Source organism: Oratosquilla oratoria, chromosome 3 (genome assembly GCF_046742065.1).
Source record: "Oratosquilla oratoria isolate Oo_2021 chromosome 3, ASM4674206v1, whole genome shotgun sequence".
Classification (NCBI taxonomy): domain Eukaryota; kingdom Metazoa; phylum Arthropoda; class Malacostraca; order Stomatopoda; family Squillidae; genus Oratosquilla; species Oratosquilla oratoria.
This window is the reverse complement of record NC_134779.1, coordinates 11,407,362-11,433,532: the sequence shown is the minus strand read 5'-3', so window position 1 is coordinate 11,433,532 and position 26,171 is coordinate 11,407,362. Positions and strand designations below refer to the sequence as shown.

The 26,171-nt window shown below is 38.7% G+C and overlaps 1 protein-coding gene across 9 annotated transcripts in view; it reads left to right on the top strand.

Annotated features, from left to right (window-relative positions):
- Positions 1-26,171, top strand: part of LOC143020262 (uncharacterized) — a 201,683-nt gene that overhangs the window by 24,183 nt on the left and 151,329 nt on the right. For 6 of the 9 annotated variants that reach the window (XM_076176511.1, XM_076176503.1, XM_076176475.1 and 3 more), the window contains 4 exons: positions 3,143-3,294; positions 18,122-18,256; positions 23,745-23,858; positions 24,067-24,712. In XM_076176511.1, coding sequence (XP_076032626.1) covers positions 3,226-3,294; positions 18,122-18,256; positions 23,745-23,858; positions 24,067-24,712 — 964 coding nt within the window. In that variant the 5' untranslated portion in view covers positions 3,143-3,225. Of the gene's footprint in view, positions 1-3,142; positions 3,295-17,698; positions 17,987-18,121; positions 18,257-23,744; positions 23,859-24,066; positions 24,713-26,171 lie in introns of all 9 variants that reach the window. The other 3 variants (XM_076176520.1, XM_076176528.1, XM_076176535.1) reach the window with 3 other exon arrangements.

Genomic DNA, 26,171 nt, shown 5'->3' with positions numbered 1-26,171 from the left:
ATAGAACCTGTACACAGTGGTTCAGTGGGATGGACATGGAGGATCATGCTCCTGTTGTGTTTATCCAAAGTCCATCAGTGCACTTCCCTTCACCCAGACGCACAAGGACTGGTGATTGGTCTATGGACTGGGACAGATATTGTGTCAGTTTGATCTTTTTTACAACATCATTCACTAAAGGAGTGGTAACAACTTAGCAATTGTCCCCACATCCTCTCCAATCAGGAGTTGACAAACAGCAAACTACCAGTCTAGACAACTTGGTCTCTTTCTGAAATTGTCTATGGGATGGCTTAGGGTTGGTGCAGGTTTCTGTGGAGCTTGGGGTTTCCAGACAGGTGAGTCTGAGGCAACAAAAAATAAATAAATAAATAAATGAATAAATAAATAAATAAATAAATCCCATCATCTTTATGGTGCATTACACAAATGGTTTAGTTGGGGTTTGTGTTGCGATATCCTTAACCCCTTCCATACGGTGCCACCTACGTAGGCGGCATGAGGAGCGAGTGGATATGCGAGGCTGCCATATCAGCGTCTTGATTATATTTATTGTAGTTGCCCCTGCGTAATGACATACTCTCTAAACTGTCTTCATCACATTTTCTATGGCTATCAAAATTCACGGGTGAAAGAGAGAACGATCGATATAAGCGGTGACTATTTTTTATGATGCGAGTATTATGACGAAACATCGTACGTCTGGCAGCTAATGCTGCCCGCGAGATTTTGGCCCGTAGTGAAGTGGTTAACTCTATTCTTTTGTGCACCATAAAGATTAAAGAAAAAGATGTGTATGATTTATGTGAAAAATTGTTTGCTAAAAGTTTCGAGTAATTCATAACCAGTCCAATCATATAAAAGTACTTTTTAGCCTTATCAGTGACCTTTTATAAAGTGAATTATAAAACCCTTTTCCCCCTTTTAATCAGGTGGCATGGTCAAAGTGTACACCCATTTCATACACATCAACCACTTCAATATGATTCAAATTCTTGCACGCAGCATTGGCTGCCAAATGTATGATTCATCACACTACTCGCATTATAAAATATAAAGTCACTGCTGTATTACTTGTTCTCTTTTACTCAGAGTAATAGTAAACACAGGAAATGTGATCAAACCAATTCACAGAATCTAGGGGTAACTCATGTACAACTGCAGAAAAATATATGTAATCAAGATGCTGATGCTGGCATCCTTGTGTACCTACTCACACCTCATGACACCTACATGGGTGTCATCATACCGAAGTGGTTAAGCCCTATTTCATGCCCCTCATATCTCAGCAACTTGTGGGTAGATGGTCATCCCCATTCCCTCAATCAAAGCTTCTTTGTCTTCCTTTATTAATTGTTCATTGGTCCCGTTACCTGTTCTCTCTACCCAGTGTGCCTCTTCACTTTTTTTTTTTTTTTTCTTTTTTTTTTTTTTTCTTTTAAGAATTCATGAGTTAGACATATACTTCACCTCATGTCTGATTTTCTCTTGGCTTCCACCATACATTTGATTTCGTCCCTCTTTACATAATATTTCTTGAATGTTTCCATATTTTTTCTTTGCAACCATTCCTCATATACATGCATCTTTTCTGTCATCACTGCCCTCACCTCTTCATTCCACAATTTGCCACCTTTCCTCCTGTTTGCACTTGTCTTCCTCATACCACACTGTCTTTGCACACTTCAGCACTTCTTTATTGAAACATATCCATTGTTCCTTGATTCCAACTTCTCTCAATCACAACATTCATATCTCTCATCTTGACCAGGTATTCCTTCTTATACCCTTCATTCACTGCATTCATTTTCAACACCTGCCTCACTCCTGTTTCTTCTTTTTCAACTTCATATCCACTTAATCTTTCCACCATATGATCAGACTTTATGCTACTGTATCCTAAACATGTGTCTAGAATTCTTCCATCCCTCATTTTGGGCACTACTACATGACCCATGACTGCCATCCCATTAACGATTTTGGCCCATGTATACATTTGTCTTTTTGAACACTATTCATTATCATCATTTCTCTTTCAGTATGTCTCAAATATTTCTGCTTTCATTAGCACACCATACCTCCCTATTACTTCATCCACTAGATAGTACCTATCTATACCAAGGGCATCATCCCCATAATAAATGAGGTAGCCAAGTCAAAGGCACATACCCACTCCCATCCACCACATTTGTCTCCTTCTTATTTTAGCTTACGTGGATAGAGGGGCATTCCTGTCTCTGGCTCACTGCCCAGGTCATAGGGATGCAACAAGACAGCAGGGCTGCTGGCTCATATACTAGATCCCCCTACATGCTACATTCACATTTCTCTCAAAATTCTCCATACACATTTGAATCATCCCAAGACTTGTCTCTTTCCTCTTCACTTTTCTCACTATGTATGGACATTGTAGAAATACAAACACCAATGAAATGTTGTAATTAATTTTTTACAGCTATTTTCCATCCCAAATGCTTGCTTACTGATGTGTGTTACAGTGACCTGCATACACTGTATTCTGTGTGAAGCCACTTGGTACCCAGGAAATGGTAGAAATGGTACACATTCAAATTTGTGTGGAATCCATGTGCATACACCTTACTTGTTGATTCCCATTCTACCGACACCCACAATCTGTTGACTCAGTGTTCAGAGTTAAGATGAGGGGCAGACCTTCACCAGAATAAGAATTGTGGTAGATGAAGACCTCATCATGCCTTGATGTATTCCATTGCTCTCCTGGTGTGAAGAAGTGGTGGAAAAACAATGGATATTGATGGAGGGAAGAGTGGACAGATCTTGGGCTCAGGTTGGAGATACTAGACACCAGCCCCTTCAGACTTCTCTTCCAAGGGGCTATGCCTATGAGTGGATATGGGTTGTTGATTGGCATAGGAGATAACAATGGGGAGATCTTCTATGTCTTTCCCATAGCAGTACTTTTTGTAGAAGAAAGTTGATGGTTTCAGTTGTTCCATTTTCACTCTGGTTTTTAATTTTTGAATTATATATTACTGTACATTCCAGTTGGTGTTTGTATTCTTCACTTTTCATTTGGATTGATGGTGTAGACTTACAGATAGTGAAAGTTCAGAACTACATTTTGTTTTATTGAGTTGTAAGATGGGTTTTATCTTTTCAGACCATGGAAGGATGAAACGATTGCAAGCACTGTCCCTATTAACACTATTTTTAAAGGTGTCAGAATAAGCAGCTTTTGACACCATGAAGTACAAATTGGAAAAGGACCCCATTGGTCAGATGGAACAGGTGGCAGTAATTTTTAAGAGCACAGTAAGTTGACTCTTCCAGTAGTTGGAGATGTCTTTTTCTGTCAGGAGTATTCCAGTCAAAGATTTTTTAATTTTATTTGTTTTTTCTTAAGTTGAGATTTTATTAAGCACGGTGATGATTATTGTTGTCTCGAATTTCTCTTTACTGGAAACCTGCAGCCCCACTGTGGCTGGCAACAGCCCTTGGACCCCCCCATAGATCTTTCTGGGTTATCATCAGTGTTGTATTAGTGTGGGACTGTTTATGTGTCACAGGATTATAGTAACAGGAAGAGGGTAGCAATCACTGGTTGTGAGCTCTCCTCATGTGAAAGATGGAGGAAGTACAATTGAACTTGAAGAAGATCTTGGGCCCAGTCTGAAGACCAACTGGAAGGTGTTCATGGGTTTGAAGATGGGCAACTGGAAGAACTCTTATGTCGTATTTTGCTGGACCACCACTTACTGGTAGCCGTTGTTGATCACTTTAAAAGTAAAATCTTATGGGGGAATGTTTATTTTTGTTTTAGAAATGGTTTGGAGAAACTTAGCATTATAAAATGTGTGTGTTAATAATGATGATAAAAATAATAATAATAATAATAATAATTCATACATACATATACCAAAGGCTTTCTCCCCCTACACGGGGGGGTTGCCAAAAAGAAAAAGGCATAGAAACCACTCCCACCCATTCCATTTCCTATGTATTCCATTCCCCTCCACCCTTCTACCTCCCTCTTATCTTGGCACCTCCTGGATGAGGGTCATCCCTGCATCCTGTCCACTGCCCTGGGTCAGAAGCAGTTTTGTAAGACACAGCACATCCACAGCAAGGCCATTTCATAATTTCGGCAACCCACCCCTCTCCGTCCCTCCATGCAGAAAAGAAGACGGGTAGAAATCCCTTCGGGTTGTGTCAAATTTTTTCTCATACATACTTCCTCACCTCCCATCCCCCACCCACTCCTCCTCATGCATCACAGCATCATATATACACAACCCCTCTCCATTCACCCCTATCTTCTGTCCTCTCCTGTCCTTACTCCACAGACATTCCTCTCTTTTGTAATGCCCCTTTCACCCCATCCATCCATCTCATCCTAGGATGCCCCCCAAATTCACTCCTTCCATCTCTGCCTTCCACACTTCTTTTACTAATCTTTCTTCACTCATTCTTTCCATGTGTCCAAACCATCCTAATACTCTTTCATCAACCCCTATCTTCCAGCTCCCTTTCCACCCCTGTTTTCCTCCTCACCTCCTCATATCTCACTCTAGCCTAGTAACCCCTATCATACTTCTCAGGCATTTAATCTCAAACACATTCAAACTCCTCTCTTTCTCTCTTATGTTCCATGTTTCTGCCCCATACAGTGCTGTTGGCACAATCACTCCTTCATACAACCTCCTCTTAGCATCCATTCCCATATGTGTATTTCTCATTACACTTTTTAATCCCCCAAGGCATTTACTCACTTCTCTCAATCTACGTTCTACCTCCACCCTCACTCCTCCCCTTCCTGCCACATTCGCACCCAAGTATCTAAAACTATCCACTTCCTCCAGTCTTTCACCCTTAATGCTCACTTCCAGCCTGCTATCACTCTCTCCCCTTGTACATCTCATCACCTTACTTTTACCCACATTAACCCCTTCCATACGGTGCCGCACACGTAGGCGTCATGGGGAGCGAGTGTATTCGCGAGGCTGCCATATCGGCGTCTTGATTATATTTATTGTAGTCGCCCCTCCATAATGACATTCTTTCTAATTCTTTTGTAATCGCATTTTCTATGGTTATCAAAATTCACGGGTGAAGAGAGAACGATCGATATAAGCGGTGACTATATTTTATGATGCGAGTATTATTACGACACGTCGTACGGCTGGCATTGGCTGCTGCCACCGAGATCTAAGTCCATGACGCCTACGTGTGCGGCACCGTATGGAAGGGGTTAATCTTCAGCTTCCTTCTTTCACACACCTCAAACTCTGTCACTAACTTCCTCAATCCCTCCTATGATCCTGCTACAAGTGCAGTGTCGTCAGCAAACAACAGCTGGCTCACCTCCCACTTTTCTCCATTTTCTTTAATCATCTCCAACCCCTGACCCACTACCCTTGCATTTACCTCATGCACCATCCCATCCATGAATAGATTGAACAGCCAGGGCGACATAACACATCCCTGACGAAGTCCCACCTTTACCTCAAACCATTCACTCTCTTCATTTCTAATCCTAACACAAGCTCTACTACTCTCATAAAAACTCTTGACTGCTCTTAACAGCTTTCCTCCTATCCCATATATCTGCAGTACCTCCCACAGTGCCAACCTGTCTACCCTGTCATAAGCCTTTTCCAGATCCATAAAAGCCCAAAAAACATCCTTTTTCCTATAGCTTTCTCACATATCTGTCTTACCACAAAAATCTGATCTACACAACCCCTACCTGTCCTAAAACCACACTGTTCCTCACCAATTACTCCCTCTGTTCCTCTCCTAATCCTCTCAATCAAGACCCACCCACAAGCCTTCCCAACTACACTCAACAAGCTGATCCCTATGTAACTACTACACTCACACTTGTCCCCCTTTCCCTTGTAAAACGGAACTATACAGGCACTCCTCCAGTCCTCCGGCACTCTGCCCTCTTAAACAAACATTAAATAACCTCATCAGCCAGTCCACCATAACTGTACCTCCTTTCTTCAGACATTCTGCATGACATCCATCCAACCCAGGTGCCTTACCTGCTCTCGTCATCTTAACAGCAGCTTTCACTTCATCCTTCCCTATTTCACCTCCATTTTCCTCACTCATCACGATCATTTTCTTAGCACTTCCCACAGCAACTACCTTTCCCTCCCTATCCTCCTTCACATTTAGCAATTCCCTAAAATACTTTGCCCACCTTCCTCTCACTGCCTTCTCTTCCATTATCATCTCTCCATCTGCACCTTTTACCTTTTCTTCTCTACTTGATTCGCCGCCTCTTTCTCTTTTAATTTCCTTCCAAAACATCTTTTTATTACTTTAAAATTTTTCTGTCATACTCTTACCCCATTTCACATCTGCTCTCCTCTTTGCTTCCTTTATCTTATGCTTAACTTCCCTTCTCTTTACTTTGTACCTCTCATACGATTCCCTCATCCTAATTTGTAGCCATTGAATGCCTGCTTCTTCTCTTCTATACCTTTCTTTGCTTCCTCATCCCACCACTTGCTGCCCTTCCTTCCATTTCCTCCCGCCCTCCTTGTTCCACACACCATCTTTGCACACCTTATGACTCCCTCCTTGAACCATCACCATTCCTCCTCCTACTCCTAGTTCTACTCTATCCTTTACTCCCTCCCACTCCTCTCTCAGCTTCTTATACTCATTCTCCTTTTCTTTCTCATTTAACCCCTTCCATACGGTGCCGCCTATGTAGGCGTCATGAGGAGCAAGTGGATTCTCAACGCTGCCATATCGGCGTCTTGATTATATTTATTGTAGTCGCCCCTGTGTTTTTACATTCTCCCAAATGTGCCCTGAATCCCATTCTCTGTGGTTTTCAAAATTCGTGGGTGAAAGAGAGAACGATCGATATAAGCGGTGACTATATTTTATGATGCGAGTATTATTACGACACGTCGTACGGCTGGCATTGGCTGCTGCCACCGAGATTTAAGTCCGGAGTGAAGTGGTTAAGCAGTTCACTCTAAGTACCTCCCTACCTTCTTCCCTTTTCCTCTTTCTCCACCTATTCTCCACTCTCAATTTACCTTCCACCAGAAAATGATCTGATATTCCCCCACTCTCTCCCCCTTAGAACATGTACATCCCTAACTCTTCCTACCATACTCCTGGTCACCACTATATAGTCCATTAGCGCTCTATCTGCCACCCTTCCATCCACCACCCTCTCCCATGTGTACTTATGCTTGACTTTCTTCCTAAACACAATATTTGCTATCATCAACTCTTTCAAGACTCATCTCCACCATTAATTCTCCACTACAATTTTTACCTGGAACTCCATACTTCCCAATCATTCCATCTATTGGTTCATCTCCTACCCTAACATTAAGGTCTCCCAATACAACTACATTGACATTTCTCCCTAATCCCTCTATGCACTCATTTATATCTACCCAAAAAGCTTACCTTTCCTCTACGCTCCTCTCACTACCAGGCCCATACGCACCTACAAAAACCCACATCTCCCTTCCCAGTTTCACCTTCATCCACATCAACCTTGATGAAACCTTCCACTCCACGACCCACTTATCTCTTCACTTTCTAGTATAGCCACTCCTTCTCTCCCTTGTCCCCTCTTCACTCCTAAGTACCTCCGAGCTACACTCCCAAACTCACAATTGCCCCTTCCTTTCACTTTAGTTTTACTCAAAGCCAGCACATCCATCTTTCTTCTCGCAAATATACTGCCTATCTCTTCCCTTTTACTCTCATCTGTACCACATCCACGCACATTAAAAGACCCAAACCTTGGGGTACTGGTTGGAAAACTCCCAGACCCTCTTATGCATATATATATATATATATATATATATATATATATTTATATTTTTTTTTTTAGGAATGTCCCCTTTTGGGGCTACAGGTAGTAGGACTCCTAATCCCATCCTCCATCCCATTTTTTGTCGCCTTTTACAACTCAAGTGGAAAGACTTGGTGGTAGCATTCTCTTCCCCCACCACAGGATAGGCGAAAAAAGGAAATGAATAAATGAATATTCAGAGAAATGGTACAGGACAGTAACAAGGGGTTGGGGGACAGCCTAACGGAAGGATAGTCATAGTGTAAAAGTGTCATCATTTCTCTATGAACAGAGTTTTACTCTATCATAGACAAAATGATGTGTGGCTTTGGTCTGTAGGGGTGCCCCATATAGACCCTAAAGTATCAACTGCATATGTCTTTGCCCCAATAACATGCAGACAATACCCCAGACAGGGTATACACAAATACATACTTATACCAAAAGGCCCTTTTTTCTGTTATAAGGTGCGGTTGCTTAAAAAAAAAGAAAGAAAGAAAAAAAAAAGATCCATTCATACCACACCTATCCAAAAACCCATACATTGTCCCTGGTATCTGTGTACATCTTGGATGCTTATAAAAGTGTAATATTAATGATAATTGTTGCCATGAGCTTCAATGGCTAGAAACTTGCAACCTATCAGTTTCAAGCAACAGTACTCATGCCCTTTCATAGGTCTTGTGAGGAAGAGACTTGGACTGTTTGTATTGTATTAGTGTGAATCTTTTTCTATATTAATGGCTAGCAGGAGGGGAGCAGTAGCCAGTTAAAAAAAAAAAAAAAAAAAGGGGGGGGGGGAAGGAAGCAGTGGGTGCACTTGGGCCAAAAAAAAAACCAATTGGTTTCCCTGCCTCTGTAGTTAGACAGGTTTTTAAGACGGATAGCGGGGAAGTGGTTCTCCAATGTCTGGCAGGACCAGTGAAAAGGCACTGGTCATTGACAATACTCTAATATCAGTCAAAAGTGTGCCAAGTACCCTTGGTTTGAACTATTAGTATCAAGTAGTATCAAGGAAGTATGTATGAGAAAATATTTGACGCAGCCTGAAGGGATTTCTCCTTGTCTTCTCCTTTTCTTCTCCTTTTCTGCATGAGGGAACGGAGAGGGGGGGGTCGCCAAATTTATGAAGCGCCCTTGCTGTAGATGTGCTGTGTCTTGTGACACTCCTTCTGACTCAGGGCAGTGGACAGGATGCAGGGATGACCCATCATCCAGGAGGTGCCCAGATAAGAGGGAGGGAGGAGGGTGGAGGGGTGTGGAATATGTAGGGATAGAATGGGTGGGAGTGTTTTCTATGCGTTTTTCTTTTTTGCTACCCCCTTGTAAAGGGGAAAAAAGCCTTTGATGTATGTATGTATATATATGTGTGTGTATATATATATATATATATATATATATATATATATATATATATATATATATATATATATATATATATATATATATATGCACACACCTTCTGTACTACATGAATGAGCTAACTAGACACTGCGAGTTACAAAGATGGGACATCACGAGCATAACTCCGCTTCCTGTAAGATACAATTAGGTAAACACACACACACAAAGAAACAGTGTGTGCAAATACTATTCAAGATTTTAAGAAAAAACTTGATGCTGAAAGATACGAAGACGGATCACGACAAGCATAGTCCCCTTCCCGTATAATACAACTAGGGAAATACACACACACACACACACTTCAGTGAACGCACGGCGTAGAGGACGGTTTGAAGAAAAAGTGAAAAATAGAAGATTCCAAAGCAAAGGAAGTACCTATTGTATTTGCAGGGTGGGGGGAAATTGCTCGTGGGGTAGTGGGAAAGTAGGGAAAGAGGAGAAGGGGAGGGATTGCTGAGGGAAATGGAAGGAAATGAGGAAGAAGAAGACTTGGCCCAGGCAGACAGACGAAATGTAAACATAAAAAAACGACCCCCCGACCAGCTGAGTGACGATGAAATGTCTAATAAAAATGTAAAGATCAGAAACATAGATAAGAGCAGTACAATGGAAGGTGAGGATGATAATTTCAAAGGATTTAATGAAAGGGCGGCGGATACCAACCTCCCCCGACTGACAAAACTGGAGGAAAAACTTCAACAAATATCTGACAACTGGGAAGTTAGGTTTGGCAAGATGACAAAAATCGCCGAGAGGTTTGAAAAATTAGAAAAACTAGAGAAGGCGAACAAAAACTTTACTGATGAAATAGAAGACCTAAAAAGACAGTTAAGAGAAGTAAAGGTGGAGAATGAGGAATAGTAAAGAAAACAAAGAGGCCATAACTAAAGAAGCTAAGAATTGGAAAGCAACCCAAGAAGACAATAAAGCTTCATTCACGGACATAGTCAAACAGCAATTGAAAGAACATACTGAAGACTCGGTTATTAAAGTGATGAGACAAAAGGAGAATATAGTAAGAGATGTAGCAGACAAGAAGAAATGTATAATTATATTAGGAATGGAAGAAAAACACAACCCAGATAGAACCACAAGAATCAAAGAGGAAAATGAAAAAGTAAGCCAATTACTAGAATCAGTTCAGGAAGATGAACCAGAAATTATGAAGCAAATCGAAGAGAAATTTAGACTCGGAAAGTATAGCACAGATAAGACCAGACCAATTAAGATTAAATTCAAGTCACAAACGACGGCAGAGAATATCTTATCCAAAACAGGGAAACTAGCAACAAGTGAACAATATAAAAAGGTATGGATAAAAAGGGAAATGAATAAAGAGGAAAGAGAGGAAGAAAAACAGAAAAGACTTGAAGCTAAGGAAAAAAGCGAGAAAAGAACGGAGTCAGAAAAAGAGAGATTCTATTGGAGAGTAGTGAATATGAAACTAAAGAAAGTCGACATACAAGAGAAAAACAAAAGGGAAACGGAGAACACAAAGGAAGTGGCAGAAAACTAAGAGTGTCTTACACAAATATAGATGGATTAATTACAGGATTGAATGAGCTGAATGATTATTTGAAGGGAAAAGAACCAGACATAATGGGAATTGTAGAAACAAAATTAAAAGGTCCACTACCACCCAACAGTGTAGGACATGATGCATATAATTATTGGATTAAAAACAGAGTGAAAAAGGAAGGGGGTGGAGTTATGTTCCTGACTAAGAAGGATATAAACGTGAGGTGTGTCACATATGGAAAGAATACAGTAGAGATGATAATGATGGAAGTAGAAGACAGAGATAAGAAGAGCAGAAAGTTTGTGATAAATTATGTGCCCCCAAAAACAGCCTCATGGGAAGAGAGTGAACATAAAAGTATGTTAGAGGACACAAAGATAGCATTAAACAAGATAATGGAAGAGGGAGGAAGAATAGTTATGATGGGCGACTTCAATTGCAAAGAAATCTGCTGGGAAGAAATTACAGTAAAGGGTGGAGACGGCTCATGGGGAAACGCTCTACTTGAGATGGTTACTGACCATACAATGACACAATGGATACAGGAGAACACTAGGTATAGAAATGAAGAAGAGCCATCGAGACTAGACCTAATAATTACATCTGAACCTAGAATAGTGGACAAAGTTGAATATAAAACACCAATAAGTAAAAGTGACCACATATTGATTGAACTGGAACTTAATGAAGAAAAATATATGAAAAATTAACAATATAGAAAAGGAAGAATGATGTATGAAAAAACAAGCTTTGATAAAATAAGAGAATTCTTTCAAAAGGAAAACTGGGAAGAAATATACAAAGAAGAAACAACAGTAGAAGAGAAATGGAATATTTTGACAAAAATTTACAAAAAAGGAGTGGAAAAGTATGTCCCAAGACAAAAACAAGGAAAAGAATATATAAAATGCTGGTACAACAAAAGTTGTAGGGAGTTAAATGACAAAAGAGGCAAAGCCTGGACCAGATGGAAAAAAGACAGAAGACCTGAAAAATGGAAAATATATACCTGTTATAGAAATGAATATGTACAAATGTGCAGAGAGGAAAAGAGAAAATATGAAAAAGATGTCATAGAAAAGTGTAAAGATCAACCAAAACTATTCTACAGATTTGTAAACAATAAACTGAAAAACAAACAAGACTTCGAGAAATTAAGACAAGAGGGAGTTGAATACACTGAGGAAATGGAAATGGCAGAAATTATGAACAAACATTTTAAATCAGTGTTTACAAGGGAGAACATACAACCTGAAGAGAACGAATGGAAAGAGAAAGTCCTCCCTATGGAAGAAATAGAAGTAACAAAGAATGAAATATTAACACACTTGAGTAATCTTGATGTCAGAAAATTGCATGGACCAGATGAAATAGCAAACTGGATACTGAAAGAATGCAGGAATGAACTGGCAGACAAAATACATAGCATACTAAACAGTTCCTTGAAAGAAGGAAAAGTTCCAGAAGATTGGAAAAAAGCAAATATAGTACCTATATATAAAGGAGGAAATAAAGAAGAATCTACCAACTATAGACCAGTCTCTCTAACAAGTACAATAGCAAAAATTTGTGAAAGAATTATCAAAAGTAGATGGGTAAAATATTTAGAAAAAAACAATGTTAAATCCAAGGCAATTTGGATTCAGACAAGGACGATCATGCGTCACCAATTTAATATGTTTCTATTCAAGGCTAATAGATATAATACAAGAAAGAGATGGATGGGCGGACTGTGCATTTCTAGACCTAAAGAAAGCTTTTGACAAAGTACCACATAAGAAGTTGCTTAAGAAATTAGAAACTGAAGGAGGAATACAGGGCAAACTACTAAATTAGATGGAAGACTTTTTGCAAGAAAGAAAAATGAGAGTAGTGATAAGAGACCAGCACTCAAAATGGGATGAAGTAATAAGCGGGGTTTCTGCAGGGAACAGTTCTGGCCCCAATAATGTTTGCTATATATATTAATGATATGGATGAAGGAATTGAAAGCTATATGAGCTTCTTTGCAGATGATGCAAAACTACTGAAAAGAGTGAAAACTGAAGAAGATTGTGAATCACTACAGAGAGATCTAAATAAAGTACAGGAATGGAGTAGGAAGTGGGAGATGGAGTTCAATACAAAAAAGTGTAGTATAATGGAATTTGGAAAAAGCAAAAACAGAATAACAGGAGCATATAAATTGGGAGAAGAAGGAATAAAAAAAGTAGAAAATGAGAAGGACCTGGGAGTCATTGTTATGAATAATATGTCACCTGAGAAACATATAAATAAGATTGTTAGAGAAACTTATAATTTAATAAGAACAATCAAAGTTGCATTTACATACCTGGATGAAGAAATGGTGAAGAAAATCCTAATCACCCTGATAAGACCAAGATTAGAATATGCAGCAACAATATGGTCACCAAGTACAAAAAAATGTATAAAAAAAAACTTGAAAGAATACAAAGAGCAATTACAAAATTGGCACCAACACTCTCAAAACTATCATATGAAGAGAGACTAGAAAAACTTGAACTACAGACACTAGAGCAAAGAAGAGAGAGAGGAGATTTGATAGCTATTTACAGAATCATGAAAGGCATAGAAATTACTGATAGAGAGAATCTGATAAAATGGGATGACAGAAATACAAGAGGACACGGAATGAAAATAAAAAAAGACAGCTATAGAAGAGATTTGAAAAAGAACAGCTTTCCTCACAGAGTAATAGACAGTTGGAACAAGTTAGATGAGAAAGTGGTGTGTGCAAAAACAATACATGAATTTAAAAATAGTTTAGAAAAAATGAGATATGAAGACGGGACCCCATGAGCATAGCTCCCCTTCCCTTAAAATACAACTAGGTAAATACACACAAACGTATGTTGGATTCACGGCAAAGATTGGAACTCCTGAAAAGAAATATCGTTTTTGTGGATCTCAACGACAAGGAAGTACCTTTGTTGTATTAGTAGGGAAAGGGAAAGCTTGTGGTGTAGTGGGAAGGTGAAGAAAAAGGAGAAAGGGATTACTGAAGGAAATGAGGAAGGAGACGAGCGGGCTCCCCCGGATATCAGAAGAAATGTCAACAAGAGAGCTGCAGATGATGGAGGTGAAGTCGAAAATATCAGTGAAAGCATTAAGTTTAGAAATATAGATAAGAACAGCACAATAGAAAGTGGAGATGATAATTTCCATGGATTTAATGAGGGTGGGGGATACAAACCTCCCCCGATTAGCAAGTCTAGAGGAAAAACTAGAGAAAATGACCAAACATTGGGAGGTTAGGTTCAGCCAACTTACACTGATTACAGAAAGAGTGGATAAATTGGAAGAACTAAAGAAGGAGAACCAAAACATAACTAAAGAATTAGAAGAATTTAAAAGACAGTTAAAAGTAAAAGATGAGAATGAGGAATTAAAGAATAATAATAAAGAGAATAAAGAGTCCATAGCAGAAGAAGTACAGGGTTGGAAAAAAAGTCTAAGAGAACAACAAAATTGTATTTGAAGATAAAGTGACACAACAGATGAAAGAACAAACAAAAGACACAATTATTAAAGTGATGAGAGAGAAGAAGAATATAGTAAGAGACTTAATGGACAAAAAAAAAAAGTAATTATATTAGGGATGGAAGAGAAGCATAATCCAAATAGTACCACAAGAGTAAAAGAAGGAAAAGGTAAACAAGATATTAGAAGTAGTTCAAGAGAAACAAGAAACAGGGCAAGAAATTTAAGAAATATAATAGAATTGGGAAATACAATACATATAAGACCAGACTAATTAAAGTTAAATTCAGGTCACAAACAACAGCAGAGAATATCTTATCAAATACAGGGAAACTAGCAGACAGTGATCAGTATAAACAGGTATGGATAAAAAGAGAAATGAATAAAGAGGAAAGAGTGGATGAGAAACAAAAAGACTAGAAGCTAAGGAAAAAAAAGGAGAAAAGAACAGAGAAAAAAAGAAATTCTATTGGAGAGTAGTGGATATGAAAGTGAGGAAATGGTTCATAGCAGAGAAAAACGGAAAACACGATGGAAATAGCTGAAAATTAAAAATGTCTTACGCAAATATAGATGGCTTAATAACAGGCTTGCACGAACTGAATGACTACCTGAAGGAAAAAGAACTGGACATAATGGGAATTGTAGAGAAAAAATTGAAAGGCCCACTACCATCCAACAGTGTAGGCATGGTGCATATAATTATTGGATTAGAAACAGAGAGGTAAAACAAGGTGGTGGAGTTATGTTCCTGACTAAGAAGGATATAAATGTGAGGAATGTCACCTATGGAAAGAATAGAGATGATTATGATAGAAGTGGAGGACAGGGATGGGAAGAGCAGGAAGTTTGTAGTAAATTATGTGCCTCCTAAAACGGCTTCATGGGAAGAGAGAGAACACAAAAATATGTTAGAAGACACAAGGATAACAAAAAATAAGATAATGGAAGATGGAGGAAGAACAGTTATAATGGGTGACTTTAATTGTAAAGAAATCTGCTGGGAAGAGATGACAGTGAAGGGTGGAGAAGACCTATGGGGAAATATACTACTTGATATGGTTATAGAACATACAATGATGCAATGGATACATGAGAATACTAGGTTTAGAAATGAGGAAGAACCATCGAGATTGGACCTAATAATCACATCAGAACCTGAAATAGTGGACAAGGTTGAATATAAGACACCAATAAGTAAAAGTGACCATATATTGGTTGAACTGGAACTAAATGAGGAAAAGTACATGGAAAAAACGAACAATATAGAAAGGGAAGATTGATGTATGGAAAAACAAATTTTGATATGAGAATTCTTTCGAAAAGCAGACTGGGAAAGAATACACAAGGAGGAAACAACAGAAGAGAAATGGAATATTTTGACAAAAATCTATAAAGAGGGAGTAGAAAAGTATGTTCCAAGACAAAAACAAGAAAAAGGGTATGTAAAGTGTTGGTACAACAAAAGATGTAGGGAGTTAAAAGGCCAAAGGGATAAAGCTTGGATAAGATGGAAAAAAGACAAAATACCTGAGAAATGGAAAATATATACTAATTATAGAAATGAATATGTACAAGCATGCAGAGAAGAAAAGAGAAAATTCGAAAAAGATGTCATAGAAAAATGTAAAGATCAACCAAAACAATTTTACAGGTTTGTAAACAACAAACTAAAAACAAACAAGAATTAGAGAAACTACGACAAGGAGGAGTTGAATACACAGAGGAAATAGAAATGGCAGAAATTATGAACAAACATTTTAAATCGGTCTTTACGAGGGAGAACATACAACTTAGAGTTATCGAGTGGGAGAAGAAAGTCCCCCCTATGAAAGAAGTAGAAGTAACAGAATGAAATAATGAATCACTTGAGTAACCTCTATGTTAGAAAATTGCATGGACCAGAGGAAATGACAAACTGGATTTTGAGAGAATGCAGGAATGAACTAACAGACAAAATACATAGTCTAATAAGCAGTTCATTGAAAGAAGGAAAGTTCCAGAAGATTGGAAAAGAGCAAATATAATACCAATATATAAAGGGGGAAATTAGGAAGACCCTAGTAACTATAGACCAGTCTCTCTTACAAGTACGATGGCTAAAATTTGTGAAAGGATTATCAAAAGTGGATGGGTAAGGCATTTGGAAAAAAAAGAACATACTAAATCCGAGGCAATTTGGATTTAGACAAGGACTATCATGCGTCACAAACTCAATGTGTTTCTATTCAAGGCTAATAGATGAAATACAAGAAAGAGATGGATGGGCTGATTGTGCATTTCTAGACCTGAAAAAAGCTTTTGATAAAGTGCCACATAAGAAATTGCTAAAGAAATTAGAAACTGCAGGAGGAATACAGGGCAAACTGCTGAAGTGGATGGAAGACTTCTTGCATGAAAGAAAAATGAGAGTGGTGATAAGAGACAAACACTCTAATTGGGATGAAGTGAGTAGTGGAGTTCCATATGTAAGATACAACTAGGTAAATATACACATGCACACAAATCACAAAACAAGCTATCCAAGACTGACCACCAAACTTCCTCAGGCTTTAACCTTCAGAGAAATATCTTTCATAATAAGCAAGAATCACACTGACACATCACCATTCAGACCACCATCCAGCATCAAAACATTGCAAACACAGAATATGCCTTGCCACAGGATTGCCCCTGATGCAGTCATCATACAGAAGGTACCAGGCACTTTGTTTTACTTTGACCTACTTTACACTTACTTGACACTTATCCAGACCACAACACAACATATCTTCCATCAGTGACATGTAGACCAATCAGGTGGCTGTTGCCAGTTATTTGGGAGCTGTGGGTCTCTTACAAGAGAGATCTGTGGCAACAGATTGATCGACCATGTTGCATTTTCTAGGTTGTGCTTTGAATGTTATCTATCTATATACCAAAAGCTGCTTCCCCTTTATAAGGGAGGTAGCCAGCCAAGGCATACACCCATCCCACTCCCATCTGTCACCCATTTGTTTCCCTCTCCTCTTAGCTCCTCATGGATGAAGGGTCATCCATGTCTCCTACCCACTGCCTATGACATAAACAATGCAGGAAGACAGCACATTCACAGCAGGCCCCACAATTTTTTTTTATATGGCAACCTTCCTTCCTCATCCCCTTGTGCAAAAATAGAGATGAGGAGAAAATCCCTTTAGGCTGTGTCCATTTATCATCCATTCACAACCATTCTCAACTCACACCTATGTTAGCATGTTTCATAAAACACTAGAATAATTGCAGCCAGCCTTGGGTCATAACCAATGATTATTGTTCTTTTCACCAGATGTCATCAATTCCTTATGTGATATCCCTAGCTGTGTTGAGGTGGTAGGAATAGTGGAATGGGTTTTGTTAATGATGTGGATGTGTGCTTTGACTGCCATATCCCCTTTGAATGGGGGAGTGAAAATATATTCTCTTAATGATTTTAGGGACCAATGATGGGAAGAGTCAACAGCTGGTGAGTGCTCCCCTCTTCTTCCTCATCAGTAGGTGACATAGAAACCTACCCACATTAATACAACACGGACAACAGTCCAATGTTTCTTCCAAGAGAAGTTGATAGGAAGACCCAAGGATTGTTGCTGACAACTGGGCTGTAGATTTGGAGTCAGTAAAACTTGAGACAACAATTATTATCATAGACTTCAGCCAAAGTTGAATAGGGATCAACTTTATAAACTTGAGCAAGGTGCTCAAAAGATTGGTTTTGAAACTAGGTGTGTACAATATTTATTAAGTAACGCTGTTATGAAGCATTTAGAATTAGTGTTGATACTTTTTTCACAGTTGTTCCACTATTACTTATTATTTATTTATTTATTTATTTTTTCCTTTTTATTTTTTCTTTGCAGTCATATCGTGATCAAGTTTTAACAACCAGTAGTCACCCTGAAGTAGAGAAGAGAGTTTATGATACTCTCTGTGAACTAGGAAAGCACAAACTGCGAGATGAAGTCCGAGAATTGGCAACAGAAATTGCTTGTAAGGTAATGTATAAGAAATAATGATTTTAATTTTTTTCCACTGGAATAAGTGTAAAAATTGTCATATTAACTAAACTGATGTCAAGGAAACAAAAGTATGATGAAGGAAGAAGGGAATGTGTTTTAAACAGATATTTTAGCTCAGTATTTGTAAATGAAACACCCCAAAGTGAACTCCAAACTGAGACCTGTGAAAAGTCTAGGGTGAACTTAATTACTACGGTAAATATAACAAAAGAAAAAATTAAAAGGTGTATAGAAAAACTATAAAACACCAGGGCCTGATGGTTGGCATCCAAGAATAAGGAAATGAAAAAGATTGTTGTTCCATTAGAAATTATTTTCAACAAATCCATCATTCCATTTTTTCCCAAGAGAATGGAAGCCAGCTAACATTACTCCCATATTCAAAAAAGGTGACAAAAAGAAACCAAATAACCACAGGCCTATAAGCTTGACTTCAATTGTAGAAAAAATTATGGAAACTATCATCAAAGATGCTATCGAACACCATTTAGAAAGTAACTTATAAATGATAGCCAGCATGGATTCAGACGGAAACGTTCTTGCATGACTTGAATTCTACAATACAGTCATCTCAAATTATGACAAAGGAAACAATATAGATTTAATATATTTAGACTTTGCAAAAACTTTTGATATCGTTCCCCACAAAAGACTATTTATTAAATTAGTTTCAGACAGAATAAGTGGTAGCCTATTAAGTTGGGCTAGTAATTAATTAAACAATCAAAAAAAGAGTTGTTCTAAATGGCAAAACTTCTAGATGGAAATTTTTTACAAGTGGAGTTCCTCAGGGTTCCATTCTTGGGCTACTTCTATTCATAGTATATAAAAATGATATAGACCACAGACTGAAATCTATTGTCTCCAAATTTGCTGATATACAAAACTGTGTAGAATGACAAATGATCACTTAAACCAATTAGATACTCAAGAAGATTTAGATAAACTACAGCAATGGTCTGAAAAGAGGCTAATGAAATTTAACACAAGTAAATGCAAGGTTATACATGTAGGCAAAAATAACAGTAAGTACGATTACAAGTTATTTGGAAATTCATTAACAAAAGTGGATAGTGAAAAGGATTTCGGCATAATTATCAGTAATTATCTCAAATTTTTTAAACAGTGTATTTCACCCTATGAGAAAGCAAATAGGATTCTAGGACCGATTGTGTGATCTTTTGACTTCAAAAGCCCATCTGTCATTAACAAGTTATATAAATTGTTAGTTTGTCCACATTTGGAATATGCTGTTTCTATGGTCACTGAATCTCATTAAAGACATTGACTGATTGGAAAAAGTACAACGGAGAGCCATAAAACTGATTCCATATAATAAATAATATGAAAATTGACTACAATATATGAATCTATTTTCCCTAAAAAAATGTAGTCTGAGTTGTCTTGATACAGGTCTTTAAGATTCTAAAGGGAATTGACATCAAAAGTGACAATTTTCACACTGAATGAGAATTGGACAAGAAATAATGGCCTCAATCTGTCAGGAAATAGATTTAATTTGGAAATGGGTAGAAACAATTTCACCAACCCTGTAGTTAATGAATGGAATAAACTTCCTGCAGAGGCAGTGTAGTGTAGTTCATTTCAAAGCTTTAAGATTCATTTAGATAAACACCAAAGCAAGATGCTGTAATGCCTGCCATTTATTTTACATTATTTCTTTCTTTGTTATTATTTGTTTATTATTATTTATTTATGAAGGAGTGATTGTGCCAACAGCACTGTATGGGGCAGAAACATGGAACATAAGAGAGGAAGAGAGAAGGAGTTTGTGTTTGAGATGAGGTGTCTGAGAAGTATGATGGTTACTAGGCTGGATAGAGTGAGAAATGAGGAGGTGAGGAGGAGAACAGGGGTGGAAAGGGAGTTGGGAGATAGGGTTGATGAAAGAGTATTAGGATGGTTTGGACACATGGAAAGAATGAGTGAAGAAAGACTAGTAAAAGAGGTATGGAAGGCAGATGTGGAGGGAGTGAACATGAAGGGACATCCTAGAATGAGGTGGATGGATGGGGTGAAGGGCACTTTGGGGAAGAGGGGAATGTCTGTTGAGGAAGGACGGGAGAGGACAGAAGACGGGTGAATGGAGAATGGTTGTTTATGGATGGTGTTGTGATGCATGAAGTGGAATGGGCGGGTGGATGGGGGGTGAGGTAGTATGTGTGAGCAAAATTTGACGCAGCCCAAAGGGATTTCTCCCCGTCTTCTCCTTTATGTATGGGGGGACGGAGAGGGGGGATCGCCGATTTAATGAAGCGGCCTTGCTGAGGATATGCTGTGTCTTGCGACACTGCTTCGACCCAGGGCAGTGGACAAGGTGCAGGGGTGACCTGTCATCCAGGAGGTGCTAAGATGAGAGGGAGGGTGGAGATGTGTGGAGTGTATTCAGGGATGGAATGGGTGGGAATGATTTTATGCCTTTTCCTTTTTGGCTACCTCCCTTGTAAGGGGGAAAAAGCCTTGGTATATGTATGTATGTATATTATTTATTATTATTTATTTCTTGTTATTTATTTGAATGTTATATAGTGGTAACCAGGGGTATAGTAGGAAGAGTGAAGGATGTACATGTTCTAAGGGGAGAAAATAGGGGGAATATCAGATCATTTTTTGGTGGAAGGTTAATTGAGAGTGGAGGATAGATGGAGAAAGAGGGAGAGGACAGAAGATAGGGAGGTGCTTAGATTGAACTGCTTAAATGAGAAAGAAAAGGAGAAGGAGTATAAGAAGCTGAGAGAGAAGTGGGAGGGAGTGAAGAATAGAGCAGACCTAAGAGTGGAGAAGGAACGGGGATGATTCTAGGAGGGACTCACAGGGTGTGGAAAGATGGTATGTGGAATAAGGATGAGAGGAAATATAGAAGGAAGGGTAGTGAGTGGTGGAATGAGGAAGCAAAGAAGATTGTAGAAGAGAAGCAAGCTTTCACAGATTGGCAACAAAATAGGATGAAGGAATCATATGAGAGGTACAAAGAAAATAGAAGAGAAGTAAAGCAAAGGCAAAGAGGAGAGCAGATGTGAACTGGGGTAAAAGTATGACAGAAAATTTTGAAAGTAATAAAAAGATGTTTTGGAAAGAAATTAAGAGAGGAAGAGGAGGCAAATCCAGCAGAGAAGAAAAGATAAAAAGTGCAGATGGAGAGATGATAATGGAAGAGAAGGCAGTAAGAGGAAGATGGGCAGAGTATTTTAGAGAGTTGCTAAATGTAAAGGAGGATAGGGAAGGAAAGGCAGCTGCAGTGGGAAGCATTAAGAAAATGACTGTGATGAGTGAGGAAAATGGGGGAAGAAATAAGGAAAGATGAAGTGAAGGCAGTTGTTGAGATGAGAGCAGGTAAGGCACCTGGTCAGGATGGATGTTATGCAGAATGTCTGAAAAAAGGAGGTACAGTTATGGTGGACTGGCTGGTGAGGTTATTTAATGTTTAAGAGAGGGTAGAGTGCTGTAGGACTGGAGGAGTGCCTGTATAGTTCCACTTTACAAAGGAAAAGGGGACAAGTGTGAGTGCAGTAGTTTTAGAGGGATCAGCTTGTTGAGTGTAGTTGTGAAGGCTTATGGGAGGGTCTTGATTGAGAGGATTAGGAGAGGAACAGAGGGAGTAATTGGTGAGGAACAGTGGGTTTAGGACAGGTAGGGGTTGAGTAGATCAGATCTTTGTGGTAAGACAGATATGTGAGAAAGTTATAGGAAAGGGGAAGGATGTTTTTTGGGTTTTTATGGATTTGGAAAAGCCTTATGACAGGATAGACAGGAAGGCCCTGTGGGAGGTATTGGAAATATATGGGTTAGGAGGAAAGCTGTTAAGAGCAGTCGAGTTTTTATGAGAGTAGTAGAGCATGTGTTAGGATTAGAAATGGAGAAATTGAGTGGTTTAAGGTAAAGGTGGGAATTCATCAGGGATGTGTTATGTTGCCCTGGCTGTTGAATTTATACATGGATGGGATTGAGGAAATAATGACAGAGTTTGGGAAGGTGTGTGAAAGAGGGAAGTTGAAGATAAATATGGGTAAAGTAAGGTGATGAGATGTACTAGGGGAGAAAGTGACAGCAGATTGGAAGTGAGTATGAGTATTAAGGGAGAGAGACTGGAGGAAGTGGATACTTCTAGATACTTGGGTGTGAATGTGGCAGGAAAGGGAGGAGTGGAGGTGGAGATAGAATGTAGATTGAGAGAAGTAAGTAAATGCCTTGGGGGATTAAAAAGTTTAATGAGAAATAGGTGTATGGGAATGGATGCTAAGAGGAGATTGTATAGAGTGATTGCACTGACAGCACTGTATGGGGCAGAAACATGGAACATAAGAGGAGTTTGAATGTGTTTGAGATGAGGTGCCTGAGAAGTATGATAGGGGTTACTAGGTTGGATAGAGTGAGAAATAGGAGGTGACGAGGAGAATGGGGATGGAAAGGGAGTTGGGAGATAGGGTTGATGGAAGAATATTGGGATGGTTTGGACACATGGAAAGAATTAGTGAAGAAAGATTAGTAAAAGAGGTGTGGAAGACGGGTGGAAGGAGTGAACATGAGGGGTCGACCTTGGATGAAATTGATGGATGGGGTAAAAGGGGCATTGGGAAAGAGTGGAATGTCTCTTGAGGAAGGACAGGAGAGGACAGAAGCTGGGGTTGAATGGAGAATGGTTGTGTATGGATGATGCTGTGATGCATGAGGTGGAGTGGGTGGGGGATGAGGGAGTATGTGTGAGAAATAAGTTGACGCAGCCCAAAGGGATTTCTCCCTGTCCTCTCTTTTTCTGCATAAGGGGATGGAGAGGGGGTGTCACCGATATAATGAAGTGGCCTTGCTGTGGATGTACTGTGTCTTGGTGACACTGCTTCTGACCCAGGGCAGTGGGCAAGATGCTGGGATGACCTGTCATCCAGGAGGTGCCAAGCTAAGAGGGTGGATGGGAGTGGAGTATGTTGGGAACGGAATAGGTTGGAGTGGTTTTTATGCCTTTGTTTTTTGGCTACCTCCCTTGTAAGGGGGAAAAGCCTTTGGTATATGTAAGTATTATTATTATATTTATATGTCCTTTTATTATTATTTACTATTTATTTGTTTATCATTTATCTGTACCCATTTATGTTTTTATTTATCATTATAATTTTTTCATATCTGACATAGTCACGGACCAAAAGGTCTTTTGTTGGTATGCTTCTCTTTTGTAATCCTTTATATAATGAAAAAGTTTCTCATTATTCCATGGAGTAGATATTTTTCTCCAACATAAATGAATGACATGTAGCTTTGGTCAATAGGAGTGCCTAAAATTAGTCCCCAAAGTATTGGTTGCATGTAACCATGTAGCCAATACCCTAACTTTGATTTAAAAAAAAAAAAAAAAAAATTGCATTTTTGGCCAAACTGTATTTGACAGGATGATGAAAAATGTATGGATTGAAGTTTTATTTAGGTGTATTGGGAAACTTCTCTTTGGCAGACTGGGGACACACAATTCCAGGCTACGGTGGGATGGCTGGACAACTTCATGCGACGCTTTTCATTGTCACCCAAGAAGATGGGTTTCCACAGTGTTGCTATGTTGAAGATCAAGGTGAAATGGGTTGTTTTGGTGTTTTAATCTATTTGATGTATCTCAGACTACAGATGTCTGGAGTTTTAGCTGTGCAGCTTTTATTTTGATATGGTGTTAATATTTGGAATGCTCTTGTCTGTAAAAAATATTTGGTATGGATTCTGTACTTGTAACTTTCAATGTTCATATAATGACATAGTCTTATGAAGTCCTATCTGCTTTTTAGGGTAAAAAGAATACAGGACCACAATTTGCCCAGCCATCATCAAGTAATTTTCCAACTGTGGCCCCAAAAGCTAATTATACAAACGAAGATATATTCAGTGTTCTTGGTATTGGGCAGTCAAGTACGGATTCATCTCTTGATAATAATGTAGGAAGTGACATTTCTGCCCCAGGAAATATTTCACAACAAACTGGACTTGTTGATAGTGGTAAACAACACAGTGAAAATTTGTCAACCTCTGGTTTGAATGGTGCTAGTGATTCCAATGGTGATGTCATTCAGAATATGGAGGTGGATCCTTTGTCTGACAAACTTGGTGGTACTGAAACACAGATTTGCACAAATGGTAATAAAGATGATAAGGTAGATGGGGTACGGGATTCACTGAGACCTAGCATGGAGGAAAGTGACATAGTAACGCTTGACAGTGGGGAGGGGGAGGGGGAGCCAATGGACTGTGATAAAGATGGGAAAGTGAATGGGGAAGAGAATAAGAAAACTGATGAAGAGAAAAAGAAAAGTGATGATGAAGAGGAAGAGGAGGAGGAGGAAGAGGAAGAAGAGGAGGAGGAAGAAGAAGATGATGCTACATCTAAAAATAACAGTGATGGCCAGGATAAAGATTCATCAGTTGAAGAAGTATCAGGTAAGATTTCCATACATAGTGTAGCTATTTAATCTTAAACCAGATCAAGTGATTTGCTTGGAAATATTTTGTATATATACAGAAATATGCCAGGTCAGAGAGAGAGAGAAAGAGTGTGTGTGTGCATGTGTGATGGTGTATATTTACCTAGTTGTATATTACGGGAAGGGGAGCTACGCTTATGGTATTCCATCTCTGTGTCTTGCCATATCTAATTTGCTCTTAAATTCGTGTGTTGTTTTTGCACACACTATTGTTTCGTCTAGTATGTTCCATACATCCACCACTCTGTGGGGAAAACTGTTCTTTTTTCAGGTCTCGTCTATAATTGTCCTTTTTGAGCTTCCTCCCATGTTCCCTTGTGTTTCTCTTATCCCAATTTATAAAATCTTCTCTATCCAGGACTTCTATACCTCTCATAGTTCTGCAGATGGTCAACAAGTCGCCTCTTCCTCTCCTTTGTTCCAGAGTCAGTAATTTTAGTTTTGACAATCTTCATATGACAGGTTTGATAGTGTTGGGGCCATCTTCATAATTGCTCCCTGGATTCTCCTAAATTTTTATGTATTGTTTTTAGTACTGGGTGACCAGTGTCACTGCGTACTCTAATTTTGGCCTTATCAGTGTGGCTAGTATTTTCTTTACCATTTCTTCATCCAAGTAAATAAAAGCCACTTTTATTGATCTTAGCAAATTATAGGTTTCACGGACAATTTTGTTGATTTGCTTATAAGGGGACATATCCTTTGTGAAGATTACTTCCAGGTCTTTTTCAGATCCCATTTTCTTTACTTCCTTTTCACCAATTTTATAGTCCTGATATCCCTTTCTTTTTCCAAATTCTATTATACTACATTTCTTAATGTTTAAGTACACTTCCCACTTCTGACTCTATTCCCAAACCTTGTACAGATATCTCTGTAGTTAGTCACAATCCGTTTCAGTACTCATTTTCTTTAACAGTTTTATGTCATTTGCAAAGAAGCTCATGTAACATTCCACACCTTTGTCCATGTCATTCACATAAATAGCAAACATAATTGGAGACAATACTGATCCTTGTGGAACTCCACAAATCACCTCTTACCAAGTAGGACTCTTATCTCTGAGCATGTGTGTGTGCATGTGTATTTACCTAGCTGTATTATATGGGAAGGGGAGCTATGCTCATAGTGACCCATCTTTGTATCTCGCAATATCTAGTTTGTTCTTAAATTCTTGCATGGTGTTTGCACACACTATTGTTTTGTCCAGCTTATTCCAGATGTGTACCACTCTGTGTGGATTATTATTATTATTATTATATATATATATTTTTTATTATTATTTTTTTTTTTTATGTAGATCTTTTGTATAATTATCCTTTTTGAGTTTCTTTTCATGTCACCTTGCTTTTCCTTTATCCCACTTTATTAAGCCTTCTCTATCAAGGACTACCATGCCTTTCATGATTTTGTAA